Source organism: Puma concolor, chromosome B4 (assembly GCF_028749965.1).
Source record: "Puma concolor isolate L17-30 chromosome B4, mPumCon1.1.hap2, whole genome shotgun sequence".
NCBI lineage: Eukaryota > Metazoa > Chordata > Mammalia > Carnivora > Felidae > Puma > Puma concolor.
In genome coordinates, this window is record NC_141673.1 from 20,440,568 (window position 1) to 20,463,760 (window position 23,193).

The window sequence follows — 23,193 nt, forward strand, 5'->3', positions numbered from 1 at the left end:
TAAGAGTCTCTTATGGTTTGCCTCCCTCTCTGTGTTTACCTTGTTTTCCCTTCCCTTCCCCTATATTCATCTGTTTTCTTAAATTCCACATGAGTGAAATCGGGTATTTGTCTTTTTTGACTTATTTCGCTTAGCCTAATACACTCTAGTTCCATCCACGTTGTCACAAATGGAAAGATTTCATAGAATATGCTATTTTAACTAAAACCCAATGCTAATTTTTCTTTCTTTTAAAAAATCTTTTAATGTTTATTTATGAGAGAAAGTGAGAGAGAGACAGTGTGAGTTGGGGAGGGGCCAAGAGAGGGAAACACAGGCTCTGAACTGTCAGCACAGAGCCCGATGTGGGGCTTGAACTCATGGACCATGAGATCATGACCTGGGCTGAAGTCGGACGCTTAACCAGCTGAGCCACCTAGGTGCCCGTAATGCTGTTTTTTCAATCTACACAGTTATAAATGACAATGACATAAAGGGAGATTACAGAATATTAGTAAGTGTTTTCCACATGCCAGGCACCGAGCTGAGGGAGGGACAGTACAGAGGAGGGTACAGCACAGGCTCTGGGGTAGGGAAGCCCAAGTTTGAAGCCAGCTCTGCAGTCCATCAGCAGTGTCCCTCTGACAAGGCTGCTTAATTTTTGGGTGCCATCCTCCTTCAACAAATATTTAATGAGTATCTACTATATGCCAGTGACCTTTATAGACACTGGATATAGCAGTAAACAAAAAACAAAGTCCCTATCCTTCCGGAGCTTATATTCTAACAAGAGAAGGTAGCCAACATAATAAATAAACTAATTATGTATGACAGTGATGAGTGAAGCAGAGAAAAGCAAACCATGGAAAGTCAAGACTGAGAGACAGGTTGTGCAGGGCGGGAGGAAGGTTGAAAAGGAATATATGTGATATCGGGGTGGTCATGGGAGGTAGGGCCTGAAGGAGGTGAATGAATCAGTCACTGGATATCTGGAAGGCAATTCAGGCAGAGGGAACGGCGATGCCAAGTCACAGATAGGTGTGCTTATCCGGAAGAGGAGCATCAAGAAGACCAGTCCAGCTGGAAGGGAGTTATTAACAAGGAAGAGTGGCTGGGGGTAAGGTCAGAAGTAGCCAGGGGTTGGATCTTACAGAGCCCCAAGGAACAGGATAAGGACCAGACTTCATACTGAGTAAGATGGGTTTCTCATAGCAGCATGACTGACATTTTGGGCCAGATAGCTTTTTGCTGTGGAAGCCATCCTGTAGGGTGCTTAGCAACATCCAGGGCCTCCACCTACTAGATTGCAGTAGCAGCCCCCAGTTGTATAACAACCAAAAGTATCTCTGGCATCACCGTTAATGGAGAATCACTGTCAGCAAAAGAGTGCCATAATCGGTCCTTCATTTAATAGTATCGTACGGTTGGGAGACACCAAACAGAGCAGCGGGACAAGGACAGAAGTAAGGGGGCTTGTTCGGAGGCTAACGCAATAATCCAGGTAAAAGAGATGGTGGTTTAGAGCAGGGTGGCAGTGGATGCTGAGTAGTTGGATTCTGCACTTATTTTGGAACTTTAGTGCTCCCATCTGTAATGATAAGAGTTCCCACACCTCATGGAGCTGCTGTGAGGATTAAATAATGGACATGAAGTACTCAGAACAGAGACTGGCAGGTAAGGACATAATAAAAATGCAATGTGTATGACGCCATGACAGGATGTGGTGTTCAATTTAACGCCCATGAGGGAAGTGCTGTTATTCCCTTGAGAGAGATAATGAAGTTGAGGTTAATAAACCCACCAAAGGCTGCAGGGCTAGTAGATGGTAGAGACAAGATTCTAATCCAAGTTGTCTTGGCTGTGAAACCTACGTGCTTAACCAGTAACTAGCACGGCACCAAGCACAGAAGCTTGCGTCTAAAGCTTTCACAATTCCAAGTTTACGCCTCTACTTTCAAAGCTGTATATACTCCTGTTAGAGGTTTCCAGGCCTCCAAGGCTAAGTGCCACCTGGTTGGGAGGCTGGCTGGTCTTCTGCAGGGGACATACTAATCCCTGTGTTATGTGTGCCTTTTTATTTCAAAACCTCTACAGATGGCTTAAATTGTTTATACCAAAGAATATACCATGAGAAGTTTAAACAGATCAATAAAGTGAACAAGAGAACATAAAATGTGAGATATAGGATGATATCAAAGAAAAACTCCTTAAAGGAATGTAAACCAATTCAAGGAACTATGGAGAATTGCCAGCTTTGTCCAGATTTGGAAATGGAAAGAGACCCTGGATTACTGCAGTAAGTCTTCTAACTGGTCTACCTTGTTCTCAGCACAGTAGCCAGGGTGGTCCTGCTTAGGCCTAAGTCATTCTCCTGCCAAAATTTCTCTTGTAGCTTCCTTCCCTTTCACTCGGAGTAGAAGCCCAGGCCCCACAACGGCCAAATGTCACACACTGTCGGTCATGGCCACCACCTCTGTGTCATCTTCTCCTACTACTCACCCCTCGCTCTGCTCAGTTGCCAACAGCTCCTTGCTGGGCACCCCCTACAGCAGTGGCACTCAAGTCTCCCAGGTCAGGAACGCAGAAAGGCCCCAACCCCAGATACCCTCATGATTTACCCCCTTCTGCTTCTGGGTTTCAGCTCAGATGTCTCCTTCTCGGTGAGGCCTTCCCTATTTAAAACTGTTGTTGTCCCCAACCTCCAGAATGTCCCTATCCCAACTCTCCTTTAATTTTCTTGCCACTGTCTAACATGCTATAAATCTGACTTATTTATCGTGCTTAGTGTTTCTTCTTGCTAGAATAGTAGCTCCATGAAGGCAGGGTATTTTGTGTGTGTTTCATTCACTATGTCTCCCAGTGCCTAGAATAGGGCCTGGTACCTAAGAAAAGCAAATGAATATTTACTGAATGAAGTAAATGAATAAATCTGTTTCAAGCCCCAAGTAGAGCTCTGTGCTGTGTGTGGAGCCTGGTTAAGATTCTCTCTCTTTCTCTCTCTGCCCCTCCCCTCTCCCTGGCTTGCACTCTGTCTCTCTCTCTCTAAAACAACAACAGCAGCAACAACAACAAAAAACAGCATGGATGGAAAATGGATTAGACTCTAGAAAAAGAAGCCAACTACTTTACCAGGTTTTCAAAAGGTGTGACCTTTAGAAAGGGTGCTAAGCTGAGAAGAACACAGCTCCCCGATAACAGACTTCTACTACTACCAAAATCAGGAGCTGGTTGACATAAACTTATAAAAACAAAAACCTGGGTTGTTTTGCTATGTAGTAAAAGGACCATAGGGAAGTTTTCCAAAATGGTGATATCAGGATGAGACAGAATGAGTGTAGTGGAAATGCGTGTGCTGGAATCACTCAGGAAGTCACAAAAGGTCAACACTGTGCAAGTCACGGTTGGGAATAATCAGCATTATATACCCTTATGCTCTACAACATGAGTTTACCCACATGGTAAAATACAGCTCTACAAAGATGAATCTGCATTTAAAGACTGCATAAAAAATGTACTTATTTTCAGGATTTAAATCAATCATAAATTTCTAATATGAATACAACTTGGGTATAAAATAGATCAAAATGAGGACTTTTATTATGCCCAAGATTTCACAAAAACAGAAGCTTTCATATTTTATTCATGATTAATATATATGGGAGATATGTTTACTTACAATACTAAATTCTTCACACGTTCCACAGGAACCAAATGCAGAATTTCAGAAGATTCTTCCAAACTTAACATAGTATTTACAGCTTGACAAAGAACAAACAAGTTTCCTAAGGGCAGAAAAACAGGAGAACCACATAACTTATTCCTTTGACACAATTACTACCAGGCATCTCATTTATCTAACACTTGCTGTTTCTAGGAGTTCCTAAATGAAAGTGAAGCTGTACCGCCTAAAGAATCATCTGTCAAATGTAAGTATGTAACAGGCAGGAACTGAAAAGAGAAGGTTCCCAAGTCTTGTAGCTTTCTTAAGAGAAAAATATATTCAAAAATAGAGAATCAAAATGTATGTTCCATTAAGATGAGGAGATAAGTTCAATGGCTCGATTCACTGGCAATAGCAAAATTAGAATTTTTGAGGAGACACACTTGTACTTTTCAAAAGCTAATAAATTATTTTTTTAAATTAGGCATTCATTTAATCTTAGACTAGAGACTGGGAAACTTTGGCCCATAAGTCAGATTTGTAGGTAGCCTGTTTTTATATGGCCTGTTAGCTAAGAATGTTTTTTACATTTTTTAAAGGGTTGTTTAAAACAACAAACAAGGGGCGCCTGGGTGGCGCAGTCGGTTAAGCGTCCGACTTCAGCCAGGTCACGATCTCGCGGTCCGTGAGTTCGAGCCCCGCGTCAGGCTCTGGGCTGATGGCTCGGAGCCTGGAGCCTGTTTCCGATTCTGTGTCTCCCTCTCTCTCTGCCCCTCCCCCGTTCATGCTCTGTCTCTCTCTGTCCCAAAAATAAATAAACATTGGAAATAAAAAAAAAATTTTAAAAAATTAAAAAATAAAAAAAAAAAAAAAAAAAAAAAAAAAACAACAAACAAGCAAACAATAAAGAATATGCCACAAAGACTGAACAGGATTTATAAAACCTAAAATATCTACTATCTGGTCCTTTACATAAAAATTTTGCCAATCCCTGTTCGAGATACTAGAACGATGCTGTCCGATAAAACCTTCTGCAACGACAGAAATGTTCTGTACTCGTGCTGCAATCCAATATGGAGTCACTAGCCACATGTGGCCATTGAGCACTTCAGCTGTGATGAGTCTGCTTTACCCTCTAACATGTTTGCTTAGTATCAGAGAACCTAACACATTAATATTTAAATGAATGAACAACTACTATATATTACATTAGAAAATACTGTCCTAGGATAAAACAAAACATCTACTTTCAAACTGCTATCTTCATGCTACTGGGAGGAGGTGTTCAAGTGTATAATAGGAAAGGAAGTTCTGGATAGGGAGGCCTAACTCTGCCAGGAAGTCACGTAGGCCTTCCTACAGGTGCTGTGCTTGAAATGAGTTTTGAAAGTAAATTAAGAGTTCACCAAGTGACAAAGGCCTAGAGAAAGGACTCTGGCAGAAGGAACACATGTACAAGGGCAGTGGAAGGCTGTAAAAGATAGTATCTTGCTTGGGGTGAGTAAATGGAGGCAAATGGACTATAAGGTGTATACCAGGGATAGAGTACACATGGGAGACAGAGAACAAGATAAAAGCCAGGGCTTGAAAATGAGGGTCATATACCATGGCATCCTTCTAACACTTCCTCTTCAGATTCAGCTTGTGTTCAAGCTGCCCTGAGCCGGTCACCACATTCTGAGGTACAAGTGCAACACATCCATCTTATCTTTTTTCTTCCTGTATTTATCATATAGGGGGTTATGTCAGAGCACAATGCTAGCACTATTCTCTGGTATTCCGTTGTGTTTATAGTTACTTTGGGTGTGCCAGAAAAGAAAGAAGAGAACAAATGGGGATTGTAACTGACCTTTTGCAAAACTCTCTCTGTCAACATTCATGAAGAGTGACTCTATGAAGCATGTGACGACTGGTATCACCTTCTCTTTCTCAAGAGGTCTGTCCAAGTAGGGAGAAAAAGAGAAAAGTTCAAAGTTGCATTCAATGGCTTTTTTCAGGGAATAGCAAGGAATGGCTAACACATGTTGAACTCAGCATGCTAAGTATTTCTTTCAAAATTACCCACAGTTTATTTTCTCACCTGATGTGAGGTAACACGACAAGGGCTGCCCAAGAATGTGAAAGGTAAGTAGAATCTTTATTTGCAGGTAACTGAATTAGAGATAAGAGGTGGTCCAGCACTGGGATCTGTTCTTTTCCTCCCTTGGATCTAGTCTTCTTCTGCCTTACACACGATCTGAAGGAAGAGAAGAAACACGAATGTTGAAAAGAGGAGGGAATATAATTGCTTTTGCCCTCTGAAGTCTGAAATAAAACTGGCTCCTCTCCATGAGCGGAACACGGAACATTTGTGGAGAGGTGCAAGCTGGGGGTGGTGGTTGAATATAAGTAAGTAAATGAACGGGAGTTGTTTCTGGACTTTCAGTGAGAGGCTTTTTCAACTCCGTTGGTTCTACTTTCTTCTACTCTCTCTTTTTTAAAGTTTATTTTTTTGAGAAAGAGAGAGAGCGGGTGGGCGTACGCATGCCCAGGTGTGGGGAGGAGCAGAGAGAGACAGAGAGAGAGAGGGAATCTCAAGCAGGCTCTACGCTGTCAGCACAGAGACCGACGCAGGGCTCGATATCATAAACTGCAAGAGAATGACCTGAGCCCAAATCAAGAGTCGGACACTTAACCGACTGAGCCACCCAGGCTCCCCTTCTATTCTCTATTTTAATTTACTTCATAACTTAAAGCAAGTCTCTTCTAATTTTAGGTATTATTTATGAATTTTCTAATTCATTCTGATTCATTCTTTTCTGTACATTCTGCTGAACACTTTTTTAAAACGGGAGAGGTAATTAATTGTAATGAATGGACTTCCTCTATTCCCCCCTTCCATTTTGACATGAATTTTGACTTTACAAATGTAGAATGATGTTGCACATAGTGGTGAATTTGACAAATGCCACTGAAGTGATTATGATTTAGAAGTAATGTTCTCTGCTTCTTTAATCTGATAAATTCTTCCTTGATGTTTTCTGACATGACATTTAGGTTTAGGTGTCTGTTACTTTGGCACTATTCTTGTTTGCCTCTTTTCCTTTTTGCCAATGAACTACACCTCACGCCTATTTGAAAGACAGAAATCTAATTGAAAGAAAACTCATAGAAACAGTAAGTAAATTGATTTGTTTTGATAATTTAGCCTCTATGCCCAGTCTGTTACACAACAGAAGCAGAATTATCAGGTTTTTATTTCTGTGCCCTGTTATTATTAAAATTAACTAAAACGTTGTATTCTTTTTTGTTTCATACTTACCAGGATATCGAATGTTCAGAAATTATAATAGTTTAATTTCATTGGTGATTTCTGAAAGTCACTACATCTTGACATAGATTCTAGTAGTAACCGCAAATCAACAATCTGCAAAAACCTTACAAGAAAACACTGAGCTGCTTGAAAAAAAAGTGGGTCATTCCTTGCCAAGTCATTCCCTTGCTTTGTCACACCTGCCGATGAGCTCCTCCAGGAAAATCCACACTCCCTACTTCACCCTACAAGACCCCATGTGATCTGAACCAGGCCTCCCATTCTGCCCTCCTCCTTGCTCGATGCTCTGTACTCATACTAGGCAGAGGGAAGACTTACTGCAGAGGCTGCTGGACAGGAATCAGCCCAGTATGTTGAAAAACCAACAAGATTTTGTTTGCATGTTTTGATAGAGAGAAGCTACTTTTAAAGTCAGCAGGAGAGCAACATGTGAAGAGGAGGAGTTCCTCCAGAATCTCAAACTGATCCCGAATCAACAACTAACTCTGCTGTGTGACCATGGGGACAATGACACCCATCTCAAGGGATTCTGTGACGCTTCAAAGCTGAGTACTCAGCAAAAACTCAAGAATTGTTCATATATTCCTACTGTCCCAAAGCAAAATATAAATGCAGCAAGTCTAACAAATCCCAGAGAAATAAATTTAAGCATGAACACATAGGAATGATAAGGGAACTGGTTTCCTAATCTATAATTTCTAAAAACACACCCACAACTACTTGAAAAATGATCAGCAGAATCCTCTCACATGTTTATATAAACCTCGTTTTCAGCTTCTAAAGGGTATGCATTATTTTTAATGAAATTAAGAAAGTAATCCAAGTAATCCATGGCTCTTTTAACAATTCAAATGATGCAAAGTTATATAATCTAAAAGTTAACAGTCACTTCCTTCTTTCCCTTCCTGTCCTCCTGACATAAACAGAGTTAACAGTTTTGCGTATCTTTTTTTTTTTTTTTTTTAATTTTTTTTTTTCAACGTTTATTTATTTTTGGGACAGAGAGAGACAGAGCATGAACAGGGGAGGGGCAGAGAGAGAGGGAGACACAGAATCGGAAACAGGCTCCAGGCTCTGGGCCATCAATCAGCCCAGAGCCCGACGCGGGGCTCGAACTCACAGACCGCGAGATCGTGACCTGGCTGAAGTCGGACGCTTAACCGACTGCGCCACCCAGGCGCCCCAGTTTTGCGTATCTTTAGGGAAACGTCAATTGTCCCCAAACTCATCTTTGATTTAAAGCAATTCCAAACAATATCCCAGCAAAGTTTTTTTTGTAGACATAGACGAGATTCTGCTAAAATTTATATAGAACGACGAAGGACAAGGAATAGCTGAAAAAATCTACAAAAGAATAGAATGGGAGGAATTTTTTTCAAGATTTCAAGACTTATTTTAGAGCTAGTGTAATAAGATAGTGTGGTATTAGAGGAGGAGAGATACATGATCGATGGAAGAGAACATAAAAGAATAGCCTTTTCAACAAATGTTGCCAGAACAGTGGGCATCCACAAGCAAAAAGAAGACACCTGACCTAAACCTCACACCTTATATAAAAATTAACTCAAAATGGATCATGGACTTACATGTAAAACAAAACAATGAAACTTTTAGAAAAGTAGGAGAAAACATCGAGGACTTACAGCCAGGCAAAGAGTTCTTGGACTTGACATCAAAAGCATTACCCATAAAAGGAATGTTGGTCAACTGAACCTCATCGAAATCTAAAACTGTGCTCTGTGAAAAATCTTAAGGGAACAAGACAGGCTATAGACTAGAATATATGTGCAAACCATTCATTTGACAACAAAACCTTTAACTAGAATATATAACATGTTCTCAAAACTCAACAGTAAGGAAACACACGGTCCAGTTAGAAAAAGGGTCAAGGTGGGGAGTGCCTGGGTGGCTCAGGTCATGATCTCAAGGTTTGAGATGGAGCCCAGCATTGGGCTCTGCACTGTCAGTGCATAGCCTGCTTGGGATTCTCTCTCACCCTCTCTCTCTGCCCCACCCCTGCTCGTGCACTTGCTCTCTCTCAAAATAAACTTAAAAAAAAAAAAAAAAAAAGAAAGAAAGAAAATGAGCCAAGGAAATTAATAGATATTTCACTGAAGAGGATATATAGATAGAAAATAAACCCACGAAAAGATGGTTAACATCATTAGCCATTAAGGAAATGCAATTTAAAATCACAATGAGATTTCACCATATCCTATTAGACTGGCAAAAAATAAAAAACAGTGATGATACCAACTGCTGGAGAGGATGCAGAGAAACCGGATCACTCAGACTGTTGGTGGGAATGTACCATGGCACAACCACACTGGACAACTACTGACAGTTTCTCATCAAATGAGACATGTACTTATGATATAACTCAACAATTCCACTTTTGGGCATTTATCTCAGAGCAACAAAAAGTTACGTACATGAATGTTCATAACAGCTTTATTCATAATGGCCAAAAACTAGAAGTCTTTCAACAAGTGAATCACTGAATGGAGTACGCTACATCCATCCACACCATGGGCTGCTACTTAGCAATAAGCACATGAAAAGATTTTTAACATGGATGGGTTGCAAGGGAACTGCATAACTGGAAGACAACCTCAAAAGTTGTACTCTTTAATTCCGTTTATATAATATTCTTGAAATGACACAATCCTAAAAATGGAGGACGGATTGCCAGGGGTTAGGAATGGAGAGTGGAGTGTCAGGGTGAGCATGGCTATTAAAAGGTAGTGCAAGAGATCCTTGTGGTGAGGAACAGCTCTGTATCTGGACTCTGGTTGTGGTTATGAATCTACAAGTGTGATAAAACTACATAGAACTGGGGCGCCTGAGTGGCGCAGTCGGTTAAGTGTCCGACTTCAGCCAGGTCACGATCTCGCGGTCCGTGAGTTCGAGCCCCGCATCAGGCTCAGGGCTGATGGCTCAGAGCCTGGAGCCTGTTTCCGATTCTGTGTCTCCCTCTCTCTCTGCCCCTCCCCCGTTCATGCTCTGTCTCTCTCTGTCCCAAAAATAAATAAACGTTGAAAAAAAAAAAAAATTTTTAAAAACTACACAGAACCATACAGCCAGATACACACATACCCAGAGATGAGTGTGTGTAAAACTGAGGTAATCTGAAAAATGTCAATTTTATGGTTGTGACATCCCATTAACTTATGCAAGATGTTACTACTGTGGGAAGCTGGGGGAAGAATACACAGAACATCTCTGTATTATTTCTTTTCTTTTTTTAAAGTAGGCTCCATGCCCAGCATGGAGGCTAACGTGGGGCTTGAACTCACAATCCTGAGATGAAGACTTGAGCTGAGATAAAGAGTTGGACACTTAACTGACTGGGCCACCCAGGCACCCCATGCTATTTCTTTCAACTGCATGTGAATGTACAATTATTTTAAAATAAAAGGCTAAAACAAATCAACAGTCACCTCTTTCTTTCACATTCCATCCTCCTGACGTTAACCAAGTTAACCTATTTGTGTATCCTTCCATGTTTTTTCCAATGCTTATATACACTTTCTGTTTTAACTTTACAAAATGGGACCATCTTCTTTTTTCACAGAACAACTGTTTTACATCTTGTTTTTTCACAGAACAATGTATCAGGGACATCTTTCCAGTTAAAATACAGAGATCTTCATTTTTACAGCATTCTTGTTACGTTATAAAACAGGTAATCCTATCAACATTACAGGGAATAAAGACTTAGAACTTACCCCACCGTCTGTTGTGAGAAAAGCAGAGGGTACTTCTCAACTGCCATCGAGCCAGCAGTAGGAGGTGCTGCTTTGTTCAGAATGAGCTTGGCCAAAATGGCCAGAGCTTCATCTTTGACAGCAGCCTCACCAATCAAGAAGCAATTTTCAATGTATAAGAGAAAGCTGGGTAGAAAAAGCTAAAAATAAGAAAGGAAATCACGTTTATTAATAGACATTTCAGAACACCTAAGGAAGAGAGGATTCTCATACTTCCACAGAGAGAAAAAAAAAAACCAGATCATAAACACAGGATCAGAAATCGTAATGGCATCAGACTTCTTCACAGAAACAATGAAAGCTATAAGACCTTGAAGAAAAGCCTGAAAAAATGAGGGAAAATGACAAACTCTAGAATTCTATAGCCAGCCTATGAACAATATGAATAAAGACATTCTCCAGTGTACTAAATCTCAAAATTTTACTTCCATTCGCCCTTTCTTAAGAACTTCTGGAAAATGTGTACCATCAAAATAAGGAAGTAAAGCATAACAAGGTAAAGACATGAGACCCAGGAAATAGGAGAAAAGCAAAAGGAAGTCCTAGTATGACATCTGTTCAGTGTGTTGAGAAAGCAACCCATTCAGACTTGCACTGCTTCAGGAGGAGTGTGTCCAAGAAAGGAAAATAAACAAAAACAAAAACTCAAGCTGCTAAATTTTCTGACAGTTTGCCATGTGAAAGGCATTTTAGAATGCTGTGGGAAAACAGACTCACTGTCCAGCTATTCAAGGAAAATAATTTCCAGTTATTCCAGAATGAGGCAATCTGTAACTTCAGGAAAAATGGAAAAGTATACAAAAAAAAAGGAAACATAATTATAAAATACTCCCTGTTTGGAAGGATTAATTATATGGTGAATAGGAATCCAACCAAAATTTGTGCTGTAACTCTACTGAGAAGATGAGAGTATAAAAGAATCAGAATCCATCCACCATAAGAAGAAGTCTATAGCTAACGACTAAAACTAATGCATCAAGGAAAAGCAGTATATTCAAATGATTAGAAAGTATGAAGTAACAGAAAAAGATAGATGAAACCTAAGAGATGTGGCTGCTCCTGGTGAGGGAGATGTGAGTGGAAATCAAGTGATTGTCTTTTAGCCCTGCTTGACTGTTTGAATACACATAAGGAGTCCTCTGATAAAAATAAGGTGTTTATAAAAAAACCAAAGATATGGATTCTCGGCCTTTTGGGTAAGATCAAGTGTAGTCTCTGTTCTTACCAGTTTAAGAAGATAAGAAGAGAACAGGGGAGAAGGAAACAATGGGGTTGCTACAAAAACCAGAGCAAGGTAAAGGGCTCTCACTGGACAGGAAGGAACAGGGCTAGGACACACAAAGGTTTGTTTGTTTGTTTATTTATTTATTTAATTTATTTATTATTTACTTATGGAGGCAAATGATAATATATTAATGACTAAAGAGGAAATCAGAACAAACACAGACAGGCTTCCATGAGGTATGCTATGCATGACCAGTTATAAGGAATGGCAAATGTTTGACGGAAGGGACGGGAAAGGGATAAAATAAAGTCAGGATTTAATGGGAAAGATTTCTATCTCATTAAATCAGGTACTGTATTTACTTTGTAGCAATAAAGTGCATTCGTAACCTTCCTGCATCCCAAAATGTTTCAGAAACTATTTTTTCTATACTCCAAAGTCACATAAAAGTTCCTTAAACTCTTTTTTCAATTTTACCACACGGTTCTATAACTTCCTCAAGGATTATTAGAAAACAAGTTGGTTATCTAATGGCATTTTAAATGCCTTGGCATATGAAACAAAGTTTTACTTATAAACTACAATTGGAATATAATTGCATCAAAAAATATGGACTAAAACATCAAATACTTATTCTATTCCTCTCAAACAAACAAAAATCATAGGATTTTAAGTTTGATTATTTCATCGTGGCAGATCCATAACAAAACAAACCCAAAACATTAGTTGCTCACCCGCTCAAACTGCTTCATAACAAACATGACTTCAGAAAAATCCAAAATTAGACGTCTTTCAAATCCACTCTCAAAAATCTGTGGACCACAGGTTAAAAAAAAAAACACACACACATTAAATATACAGAGAGTACTTTCCCCATTCCTGAAAACAAAAAACACCCAAAACCTTCAAGGTCCTCTAATTTGCAAGCAAGAAGTGGTAGGATGCCTGATACAAGTCAACAGAGTCTCGGGAGAACTCACTCTCAAAAAAGAACTTGGTGGCAAGGACACCCCCAGCTGTGAGACACAGGCACTAAGCCCTTCTCCTTGGGAAGGCAGCTGGAATAAGGTAGCGGCAGGCACACTTCAACCAATCTTCTGTCCAAATGCTTGCCCTTCGCCAAAGAAACTTACTTACAGACGTGAGGGGCACTAGGTTTCCAGTGATTATGCAGGCCTCTGCCTAAGAGCTGCTTAGTTCTTTCCCAGCTACAGAGAATTATGAAACGGCAGGCAGCACTATTTTACACCTTTCTCCATACTTTTTACTGCTGCACAGCATGAACCTAATTGGTCTATTTTCAATCCCGCTTCCCTATAAAACCTCTTCTAAACTCATTAAAATGCAAATCTCAAATCATCAGATCATTATCCTGCTTAAAAATTTTCCAGGGCCTTCCACTATTTGCAGGATAAAACCCAACCAAACTTTTCAAAGCCAAACAGAGCCTCACTGATATACATCACACTTCCTGTGTCCACGGAAGCCCAATCAGCATACATTTTTGTACTTTCTGAACACACCTTGTGCTGTTCCCTGGCATTTTTAAACCTTCTCTGACTGGCAGATGCGAGTCACCCTTCAAGGACTATCCCAAATATAAATTCGTTGAAAAACATTCTCTGTCCCTCAACCCCAAGCAGAATTAATCATTATGTTTCAATGACATCAATAAATTCAAAGGATTATAATAACTCGTTCCCTGGGCCCCACTTCCCTAACAAGCAAAAACTGCAGGCACCATACTGTCCACCCTGGCATACCTAGTCCATACCTAGCACATGGTAAGCTATACGTGTTGCTGAATACATGCCAAACATTTACTTTATCGCATTTTGTTTTGTCTCTCTCTATTACAGCATACAACTCACGTCTCCTTAACAAGATTATAAATTCCCTGAAGGCAGAGCCTTTGCACACTTCATTTGTATTCCCCAGGAGGCCTACTCAATGCTAAACATCTTATTAACTACTCAATTAATATTTGTTGAAGTAAATTACTTTCTGTATGGTTTCTTTGATAAAGGTCTCTGGCAAGGAAACATTTTCACCCAGGATCAAAGCAGAAATTACAGCCAAGAGTGTCTCCCGGCAAGTTGTGGAAAGATTGGCTATGTGTATTGTTTGACATAATACCTGTAAAATAAAAGAAAAAACAATGTACACTTAGCAATAGATTTTAATGAACAGACTCTAAACAAATGCAGTTGGGAACTCACCTCACAAACATCAACAGGTTTGGTTATCTTTGATCCATTTCCATGTTTCACAAGTATTAGATATGTTTCTAACAACCTTCTTATCTGTTCAGAACTTTCCCCACAGTTCGTTGTGGTTATTTTTCTATGTAGATCCAAGAGTGATTCCTGCCAATAAAGAATTTAACAGAAAAGAATAACTATAACATATGAAACTCACCTGTTAACCCAATAATGAAAATATTGGGTGAAGCAGTTCAAATTTTCACATTCCTTTGTTTTGAAAGAAAGACATACCTACCAGGAGTCACTAAGAATATCTAACATTTTTGAATGCACAGTCATAAAGTGCTTTGTAAGTGTTTATTCACAATCCTGATAACAACCATGAGGTAGATAATATTACTGTCCCATAATCCCACCGGATGAAAACACTGGGGAACAGATATTTAAGTAACTTTCCCAAGTCACACTACCAGTAAGTGACAAAGCCAAGATTTGAACAGGGGCGGTCTGGCTCTCAGGGCGTTTAGGCACTATGTTCTATTGCATCTCAAAATATCCAAAACAAAATCCAAAAACCAAACACCAAGCAACCAAAGACCAGGAGATAGAGGGGGAAAAAATATCCTAGTATGTATGCAAAAGTATAAAGATAACAATTATAAAAATACAATCTCCAGGAGTGTTTTGCTAAACTAAGAGCAAGAACAATCAACTCTTGGGCTTCTTATTACAAACAAATCCTTAAAAATTAGAACTCACTTGCAAACATTCAAAAAGTGGACCAAAATGTTCCCTGTAGATGTAGGACACAATGGATTTGACCATGTTTTTGAGTGTTTCTCCAACTAAAATCCATGGTAGCTGAGTTTCTGTTTCAGTAACTGGTCCTAGTTTTTGCAAAATTAGCTTCACTGCCTGTGGGAAGCCAATAATCATTAAAATAAACATGTACAATCTTATTTTTAAGTATTAACACTGTTATTTCCCAGTCTGATTATTCCCCACTCTGATTAACCTATCTTAAAATCTGATCTGGAATAATCAAAGACAGGGTAGCTTTGATGGTTAACTACATGTCCCAAAAGGAATTTCCAAACTAGGATGGAGAATTTTATCATCCAACTGTCTACTCCTCACTCATTAATCAATTTATGTTACCTTCTAGGATCCAGATGGAGAAGACAGCAATGATTTTTTAAGTAAATACTATACCTAATCACCTAGAACCTACATTAGGTAAGTATTGTTATCAACAACCTAATGCTCCCCATTTAGTGTTTTTTATTTATTCTAGGCTATCCTCTCTCCACACCATTTACATAAATATTATGGGTTTCCTTTTTAATAGCTTTCACACAGACACAAAGTATCCTTCCGGTTATTTACCTTCCCTGTACAGGAATGAAACATATTTCTAACTCCTTTGCACATTTCAAAGAGCAACTGTCCAACTCCTTCTACTTTTTCCGGATGTTCATCAAGATCAAGAAACATTAAATTGAAAAGCGCATTTTTATCAGAAACCTAAAATACAAAATGCAAATGGAAAACTGTATTTACAAAACAAACAAATCCAAATGAATACATATTATTTACTGGTCCACAGGTTCAGTTAAATGTAATTAGGATAAAATTCTAAAAGGAAGAGAAACCTGTAATGATTTCAAACTATTATAATAGTATACCACTTCTTATTTCATATACAACAGTGATTCGATGAAATAATATGAAGGTCTGTGCCAAGAAAAACTACATAAGGCAATATTTTATTTTTGAAAGCAAATCATATACTTATAAGAGAAATTAATACCAGTGTGACCCTCCAAAATTTACTATGGAAACAAACACAAGTGACACTATGGCATCAGTTCTTTCCAGGAAATTATTATAAAAGTTTCTACTACTCTCACCATTCACATATTTACTGACTTGAATTCGAGGGCACTTCTGATATGCACACACTAAAAGCTACCAAAAACCTAAATAACAATAAACGAGTGACTCAAATTATTTTACATTAGTGAGCAATTTTATGATAAGATAAATTCAAAATGGTAAAAGGTTTATTCATGTATATATGTACACATACATATACATACATACATATTTAGTTCATAAAACCATATTATAAAAGATATCTGCTTCTGTTCATCAGATTCTTGAGGATTAATGAGCAATAAACATATATCAGACTAACCTTTCTCATCAAAAAAGTAAAACTTTCAGCAGCAAAGTTTCTTATATGTAGTTTTTTATGAGCCAGAAGTGTACTATACATGCTATAAATGAGAAAATAAGACATGTTTAATCACATTTTAATAAACATACATTCCATGTCAACTGTATGTCCAACACTGTGCTAGGTATGCAAGGAATACATTTCAAGTATAAAGCAAGTGCTTTAAAACCTCATTCAACTACCAAGACAGATAAAGGTCACAGACAAGAAAAATCCTAGGACCGGTGGTACAGGTCTTACAGAGAAGACTCCATGAAGAGCTGATTCCTGAACAATATGAAGAATTCAGGTGGGTACAGTAGTGCGTATGACTAGAGATAAAAGCGAGAGCAAAGATGGGGCGAGCAGAAACAATCTAAAGGAGGCTAGTCTGTCTGAAAGAAAAAGGGTGATGTGGCTGGGTGGGCTGCTGCAGATAAAGCTGCTCAGGTAAACCAGTCACTGTGAACACCAAACAGAGGAGACTAGGCTTTAGCTTTCATCTTCGTAAGCACTTTCTCTGTTACTTCCTGTAAACAACACAACTCCATGGGGTGGGAACTGTTATCCTGGTTCCACAGATAATGAAACTGAGACAGAAAGGTCAAGCAACCTGCTTAAGGTCACACCGCCATGTAGCTATAACTAAATAATTACCTGAATAATCACATTGTTTAAACTGGTCTCCCCAATGACAGGAGAGTATGGAATGTATCTCTCTTACACTGTACCCTCAGTACCTAGCACTTCGTTGCCCATAACAGGTGCTAATAAATATTGGCTAAGTAAGAAGTTAATATTTCATAAAGTTTAATTTAGCAGCAGGATATAGGATAAAATAAATGAAGAAAGAAGAGGCTGGCAGTCCAGCTAGAAATCTGTTCAAGTCACGCAAGCTTGGGCGAACAAGGGCATGAAAGAAGCTGATGGTAGAGTGAAATGGCAAAAGATGGACCCAAGAGACATTTCAAGAGTCCTTGTGGTGGAAGCAAAGACCTTACAGTGCCCACAAGGCCTGGACCCTTATTAATATGATGTGGCACTGTCTAATTAGTCTCTACTTATACACGCTGCCCCACCACCCAGGATTCTTTGCTGTGCCTCACACATGCCAGGCATGCACCCAAGATGTTCCACTGATAAACTGTAAACTTTGCATGAAGAGGGATTTTTTACCTGTTCTATTTGCAATTGCATCTCAAGTGCTGTACAGTGTTTAATAAATACTTAATCAAGTGAGTACATGAATAATGGAATCAAGAGGATTTGGGGTCCTTGAAGACAACTGGGTCAAAAATGCCTCTAAGACACCAAGCCTCAGTTGACGAGAAGAAAGATGGTATCACTGTTGGAAAATGGGCAACCAAAAAGGGCCTAACACAATACATACTTACTGAACACATGAACGAATGAAGAGATAGTTTGAGCAGGAATGTGCTGACTTTGATTTTAGTAATACTTATGTGAAAATATCCAGGCTGTTGAAGATGTCACACCAACAGCAAATAAATTTAGAAGTGGAAAGCGTGGCTTAGAAGATAAAAAAGTAACAAGAGAAGTCATGAAACCAAATAAGCCATGCAGTGGTCCCTCCTTATCTGTGTTCCATTCAGTGGTCTCAGCTACCCAGAGTCAACTGTAGTCTGGAATCAGGTGCTCCTCCTACTGACCACTGTCAGCTCAACAGGAGCATAGCACTAATGCCACAATGTCTACCTTGTTGTTCATCTCACTTCATCTCATCACATTAGCCTTTTATCATCTCACATCATCACAAATGTGAGTACAGTACAATAAGGTATTTTCAAAGAGAGACCACATACACACAACTTCTGTTACAGTATGTTGTTATAATTGCTCTATTTATTATTAGTTATTGCTATTAATCTGTGCATTTATAAATTACACTTTGTCATAGGTGTGTATACATAGAAAAAAACATAGCACATACAGAGTTCAGTACTATCTGTGCTTTCGGGTGTCCACCGTGGGGCTTGGAACATAAACCCCACACATAAGGGGGGGACTACTGAATACTGCCCCAAGATCTTGCTGGTTTTGACAAAGTAATCTGGTTTCTAATACATTTTACCAAAAGCTTCACAAAGAACCAGCAAAGGCTGGAAAAATATTTCTTTCTCATTCTTTAATCAAGGCAGGGTAGAGGGAAGGGTGGTTCAACCAAGGGTAGGGTAAAGGGGGTTGGTATAAAAACAAAAACGAAATCTATAGTCCTATCCCAAACCCACACCTATACTTGGGAGGAGGGTGGTAATCTTACATATTCCTGTGGCAATTAAAGTATGCAGAAATAATCAGTACACCAAGTGGAAAGCTCCATCAGTCTCAGACTGAAACTGATTATAAACAATCTTTTCCTTAAACAAAATGCAACTGAATTCATCCTCTTTCCCTGTCCACATTTGCTCACAATGTTCCCTGAATGTCTCTTCGGGCTTACTTAATATGTTAGGGACTGGGTAAATGCAGATATTTAAGACTGGACTCTTGAACAGTTCACAGGTTTGTAAAGAACATCATTACTATGAACAAACAATTATAACAGAAGTTGTGTAACGTAAGTGTATAGAACACCAGAGGAGTTCAGAGTACAAAGCTTTCACTTTTGGCTAAGGTGCCCGGAAATATTTGTGGAGATTATGGAAACCAAGCCTGACTTTGATGGCAAGAGGCAGGATTTCAATGGCTGCAGATAAGAAAAGACCAGGCCAATGCAGACCGGCCAATGTGGACCACTTTGGCTGGAGAACCAACTTTGTATAGAGACTGAGCTGGAAAGGCAGTCTGGAGTCAAACAGAACTCCAGAGAAAAACAATCAAAAAAATATGTCAGAGTCAGGCAGCCATGTCAGCAGGTACGCATGATGGGTAGTGCACATTTTTTAACTAAACACAGGGCAAGAGTGAGCAATCCTGGTTGCTGGTATTGATAAAGACTGCACTTGAACAAAAAATAAAAACTTACAAAACTCAGATGTTAAACTGTTTTGTTACTGAGGAGGACTGTTCTATTGAGGAGCCTAAAGCACACAGTTGTTTTCACAGAGACAATCATGACTATTTAATACATATATATATATATATAGTGCTTTTGCTCTCAAAACTGATGCAGATGGGGAGCAGGACTGACTTGTAGACAGACATGAGAAATCTTTTGGCGATGATGGAAATGTTTAAAAAAAATTTTTTTTAATGTTTATTTATTTTTGACAGAGAGAGACAGAGAGAGACAGAGCATGAGCAGGGGAGGGGCAGAGAGAGAGGGAGACAAAGAATCCAAAGCAGGCCCCAGGCTCCGAGCTGTCAGCACAGAACCCGACACGGGGCTGGAACTCACAGACCGCGAGACTATGACCTAAGCCGAAGTCAGACGCTCAACCGACACAGCCACCCAGGTGCCCCATGATGGAAATGTTTTTAAACTGGATTATGGTGGTATTTGCACAACCCCATAAATTTACTAAACAGTGCTGAATTGTACGTAAGATAAAATAAAATTGAAAAGGGACAAAAATCAAACCAAACCCGAATTAGAGAGAGAAAAGGGTCACCTGTATATATTGGACATGTCCTTCACCATCAGTCTCCACAGGTACTTGTAAAGATAGGACAGTGAGGTGAAAGCCCATTCTAGTAACTCTGTGTCCTGAGTCTCCAGGATTGAGGTGATGGTCAGGAAAAAATCCTGAAAATGTGGATAAAAGTCCGTCTGCAGATCTCGTGCCAACTGTACAACCAAACTGCATTAAAGATAAGTAGAGGTAACTGATTCTGAGACATGCAGATCAAAAGACAGACTATTTCACAAATGATAACAGATTGCCTGTGATAACAGGATTAATTAAAACTTCCAAACCAAGTCTTGAGAAAGGCATAAAATTTTTCACATTTTAAGAGTTCAGCAAAGAAATTCAGCTGGAGCAAGAAAGTGTATTTTTGGTTTTTTTTTTTTTTCCCAACGTTTCTTTATTTTTGGGACAGAGAGAGACAGAGCATGAACGGGGGAGGGGCAGAGAGAGAGGGAGACACAGAATCGGAAACAGGCTCCAGGCTCCGAGCCATCAGCCCAGGGCCCGACGCGGGGCTCGAACTCATGGACTGCGAGATCGTGACCTGGCTGAAGTCGGACGCTTAACCGACTGCGCCACCCAGGCACCCCGTATTTTTGTTTTTAATCACAAATTATGCTCATTCCTGTAGCATGAAAGAAATATGAATTTTCTTAAATGTATAAAAGAAAAAAGGAGGATAACTCTAAAGATTCTGCTTTTTGGCAATTCACTAATGTTCTGATCTAACAGAAAAGGTACATTCTTGTTTCCAAATTACAGACACCAGATCTAAGGCAAATGTAGTATAAAACACAACCTTTCTATAATTCAGATAAATGTCATTGAGCTTTCTCTCAACACGTTACTTACTCCAAAAGGGGCTGATAAGCAAAACTGTTCTTGGTTTGCAGGTGAGTCTTCAAACTCTGAACTATCTCATTTTGATGATAGACCAACTGATTGAAGGACTGGCACTTGTCAATAACTTCTTTGTAAAATTTTCCTGGGTGAAAAAAAAAAAAGAGAGAGAAAGAGAGAGAGAATAGGTTCTGCTTTTCTACCATACCACTAATTTAGTCGTTTTAAACACATAAAGTACAAATGATGGGAGAATAAAATAGAAGCAAAATAGAAAATACCAAAGTGTTCTGTAAGGTTCAATTCTCTCCATTTCAGCAGACCCTCAAAAAAGTAGGTTTCGACTTCCTGCCAAGATTAAAGCAGTCCATTAATCAGGCAACTCAAAGAAAATCTATGATCAAAGTAAATAGGAATAATGATACCTTGAGACAATGATAATAGGAGTTTAAACACATTTTTTTTAAAGGGTGATAACTAACATACTCAAAAAGCAATCAGATGTATAATATGGGCAAAGGATTTATAAACACAGTATTTTGTTGATTTGGTTGCAGCAAATGATTCTTTAAAACCTATGTGATAGTCACACTAAAGAAAAAATTTTTTTTCCTGTTTTCTACAATTTTAGGCCCAGAAAAATGTGCTCTTATAATTCTTTCATTCTGCTTTTGGAAATATGAATTACAACCTTATGGGAAAATACTCCAGCAATCATTAAAATGAAAAAAAAACAAAAACAAAAACAAAACAGGTATGCCCTCTGACCCATTAATTCCCATTCTGGAGATGCTTTTTATAAAATTTACAAACATACTAGTATAAGGATGCTTATTGAACTTTATTGTAGTGGGTGGAAAACATAAAAAGTGTAAATATCCAACAACAGGAAAGTGCTTGTTGTAACTCATGGTCCATAAATTCTAAGGTATATTACATAGCTACTAAGAATAGTTGTATCTATATTGAATTAGAAGGATGTTGAGGATAAACTCCCAAAACGTAAAAGCAAGTTACGTAGTAAAGTATATGGTAGGAGCCAATATTTTTTTGAAAAGACCTCTATAAATATACACATTTGCAAATATTTGTATGACAGAAAAGTACAGAATATATATATACCAAATTGTTCATATTAGTTTCCTTGACAATAAGGGGTAGGAGAGGTGAGATAACAAGTTTTTCTAAGTTCACCAATATGTTGTCATACTGTTTAGCTTATTATCCCAGTGTACATTACTTTGTACTTTGAAAGGTAAAATCAATAAAATTATTACTGTATGTGTGTGTGTGAGTGGAATGTGACAGTACAAATTAGTACACAAACTGCATGCCAAATCTACAATCTCAAAAAAAGAGCAAACCTTTAAAGAGTGCTTTGGAAATCTTTAAAAAATAAAAATGAAGATAAATCAATAGGCAGAATAGAGGGAAAGAAAGAGGATCTCATTAAATTTTGTTCGGTGTCTCTTAAGAGAGAGAAATACACCTAGCAGTTTAAACCTAAATGAAGAAGGCATTCCCGGTATAGCATAGCAGCAGGCACATGTCAGCCATTTTGTGGTAGACTATGTCCCTGTCCCTTTGCCATGTGACTCACAGCCCCTACCACAGAGGGATGGAGTCTATTTTCTCACTCCTTGAATCTGGCCAGGTTTTCTGACTTGCTTTGACCTATAATGTGCAACAGAAGTGATCTTGCAACTGCCAAAGTTAGGCTTTAAGAGGCTTTATGACTTCTGCTTTCTCTCTCTTGAAAAGATTCTGCCATCATGAAAAGAGGCCTAGTCTAGCTTATCAGAGAGTAAACAGCCATGAGGATAACTAGGACTAACAAGCCCCAGTTAAAATGTGATTGAGACCATTCTGGACCATCCAGCCCAAGATCAGATCCTAGGCTCTCTTCTCTAACCTGACATTCTACCTCTTAAACCATCTATCTCTCCTGTGGCTTAAATTATAAACCATATACTGAATTCTAAATCTATAATTCCACCTCCAAAATCACCTGTACTCCTCCAGATCCATATATCCAAATAGCTTTTGGACACCATCATTTGGATGGCCACAGGTACATCAAATTCAGTAAGCCCCAAAAAGAATCAACCCCCTGCATCTCTTCCTACAAATCTACCTTAATAAGTGATGTCCTCAACCACCCAGTTGTTAGAACCAAACTTTAACCTCCTTCCCTCCATAACCAGCAGGTCACAAGTCCTCTCCATTCTACTTCTTTAATATCTCTGGAATCCTTCTCTCCATCTTGACTGCTGCTACCATAATAATTTTCTCACTTAGATGACTACCAAATCCTCACAACAGGTTGTCCTGACTCCAATCCTGCTCTTCCTTTCACATTAAAGCTAGAGAGATCTAAAACTGAGACCTGATCATGT

General features: G+C 39.0%; 1 protein-coding gene and 1 pseudogene across 2 annotated transcripts in view; one reads left to right on the top strand and one right to left on the bottom strand.

Moving 5' to 3' along the window:
• UTP20 (UTP20 small subunit processome component) overlaps positions 1–23,193 on the bottom strand; it is a 110,564-nt gene that overhangs the window by 85,109 nt on the left and 2,262 nt on the right. For both annotated transcript variants that reach the window (XM_025926960.2, XM_086712547.1), the window contains exons 3-15: positions 21,079–21,145; positions 20,810–20,942; positions 19,940–20,128; positions 16,347–16,428; positions 15,536–15,673; positions 14,909–15,064; positions 14,165–14,311; positions 13,947–14,081; positions 12,680–12,757; positions 10,682–10,860; positions 5,721–5,876; positions 5,490–5,578; positions 3,656–3,761 (exon numbers count right to left, since the gene is read on the bottom strand). In XM_025926960.2, the coding sequence (XP_025782745.1) occupies positions 3,656–3,761; positions 5,490–5,578; positions 5,721–5,876; positions 10,682–10,860; positions 12,680–12,757; positions 13,947–14,081; positions 14,165–14,311; positions 14,909–15,064; positions 15,536–15,673; positions 16,347–16,428; positions 19,940–20,128; positions 20,810–20,942; positions 21,079–21,145 (1,655 nt within the window). The remainder of the gene's footprint in view (positions 1–3,655; positions 3,762–5,489; positions 5,579–5,720; positions 5,877–10,681; positions 10,861–12,679; positions 12,758–13,946; positions 14,082–14,164; positions 14,312–14,908; positions 15,065–15,535; positions 15,674–16,346; positions 16,429–19,939; positions 20,129–20,809; positions 20,943–21,078; positions 21,146–23,193) is intronic.
• Positions 11,897–12,107, top strand: LOC112863987 (U2 spliceosomal RNA; annotated as a pseudogene).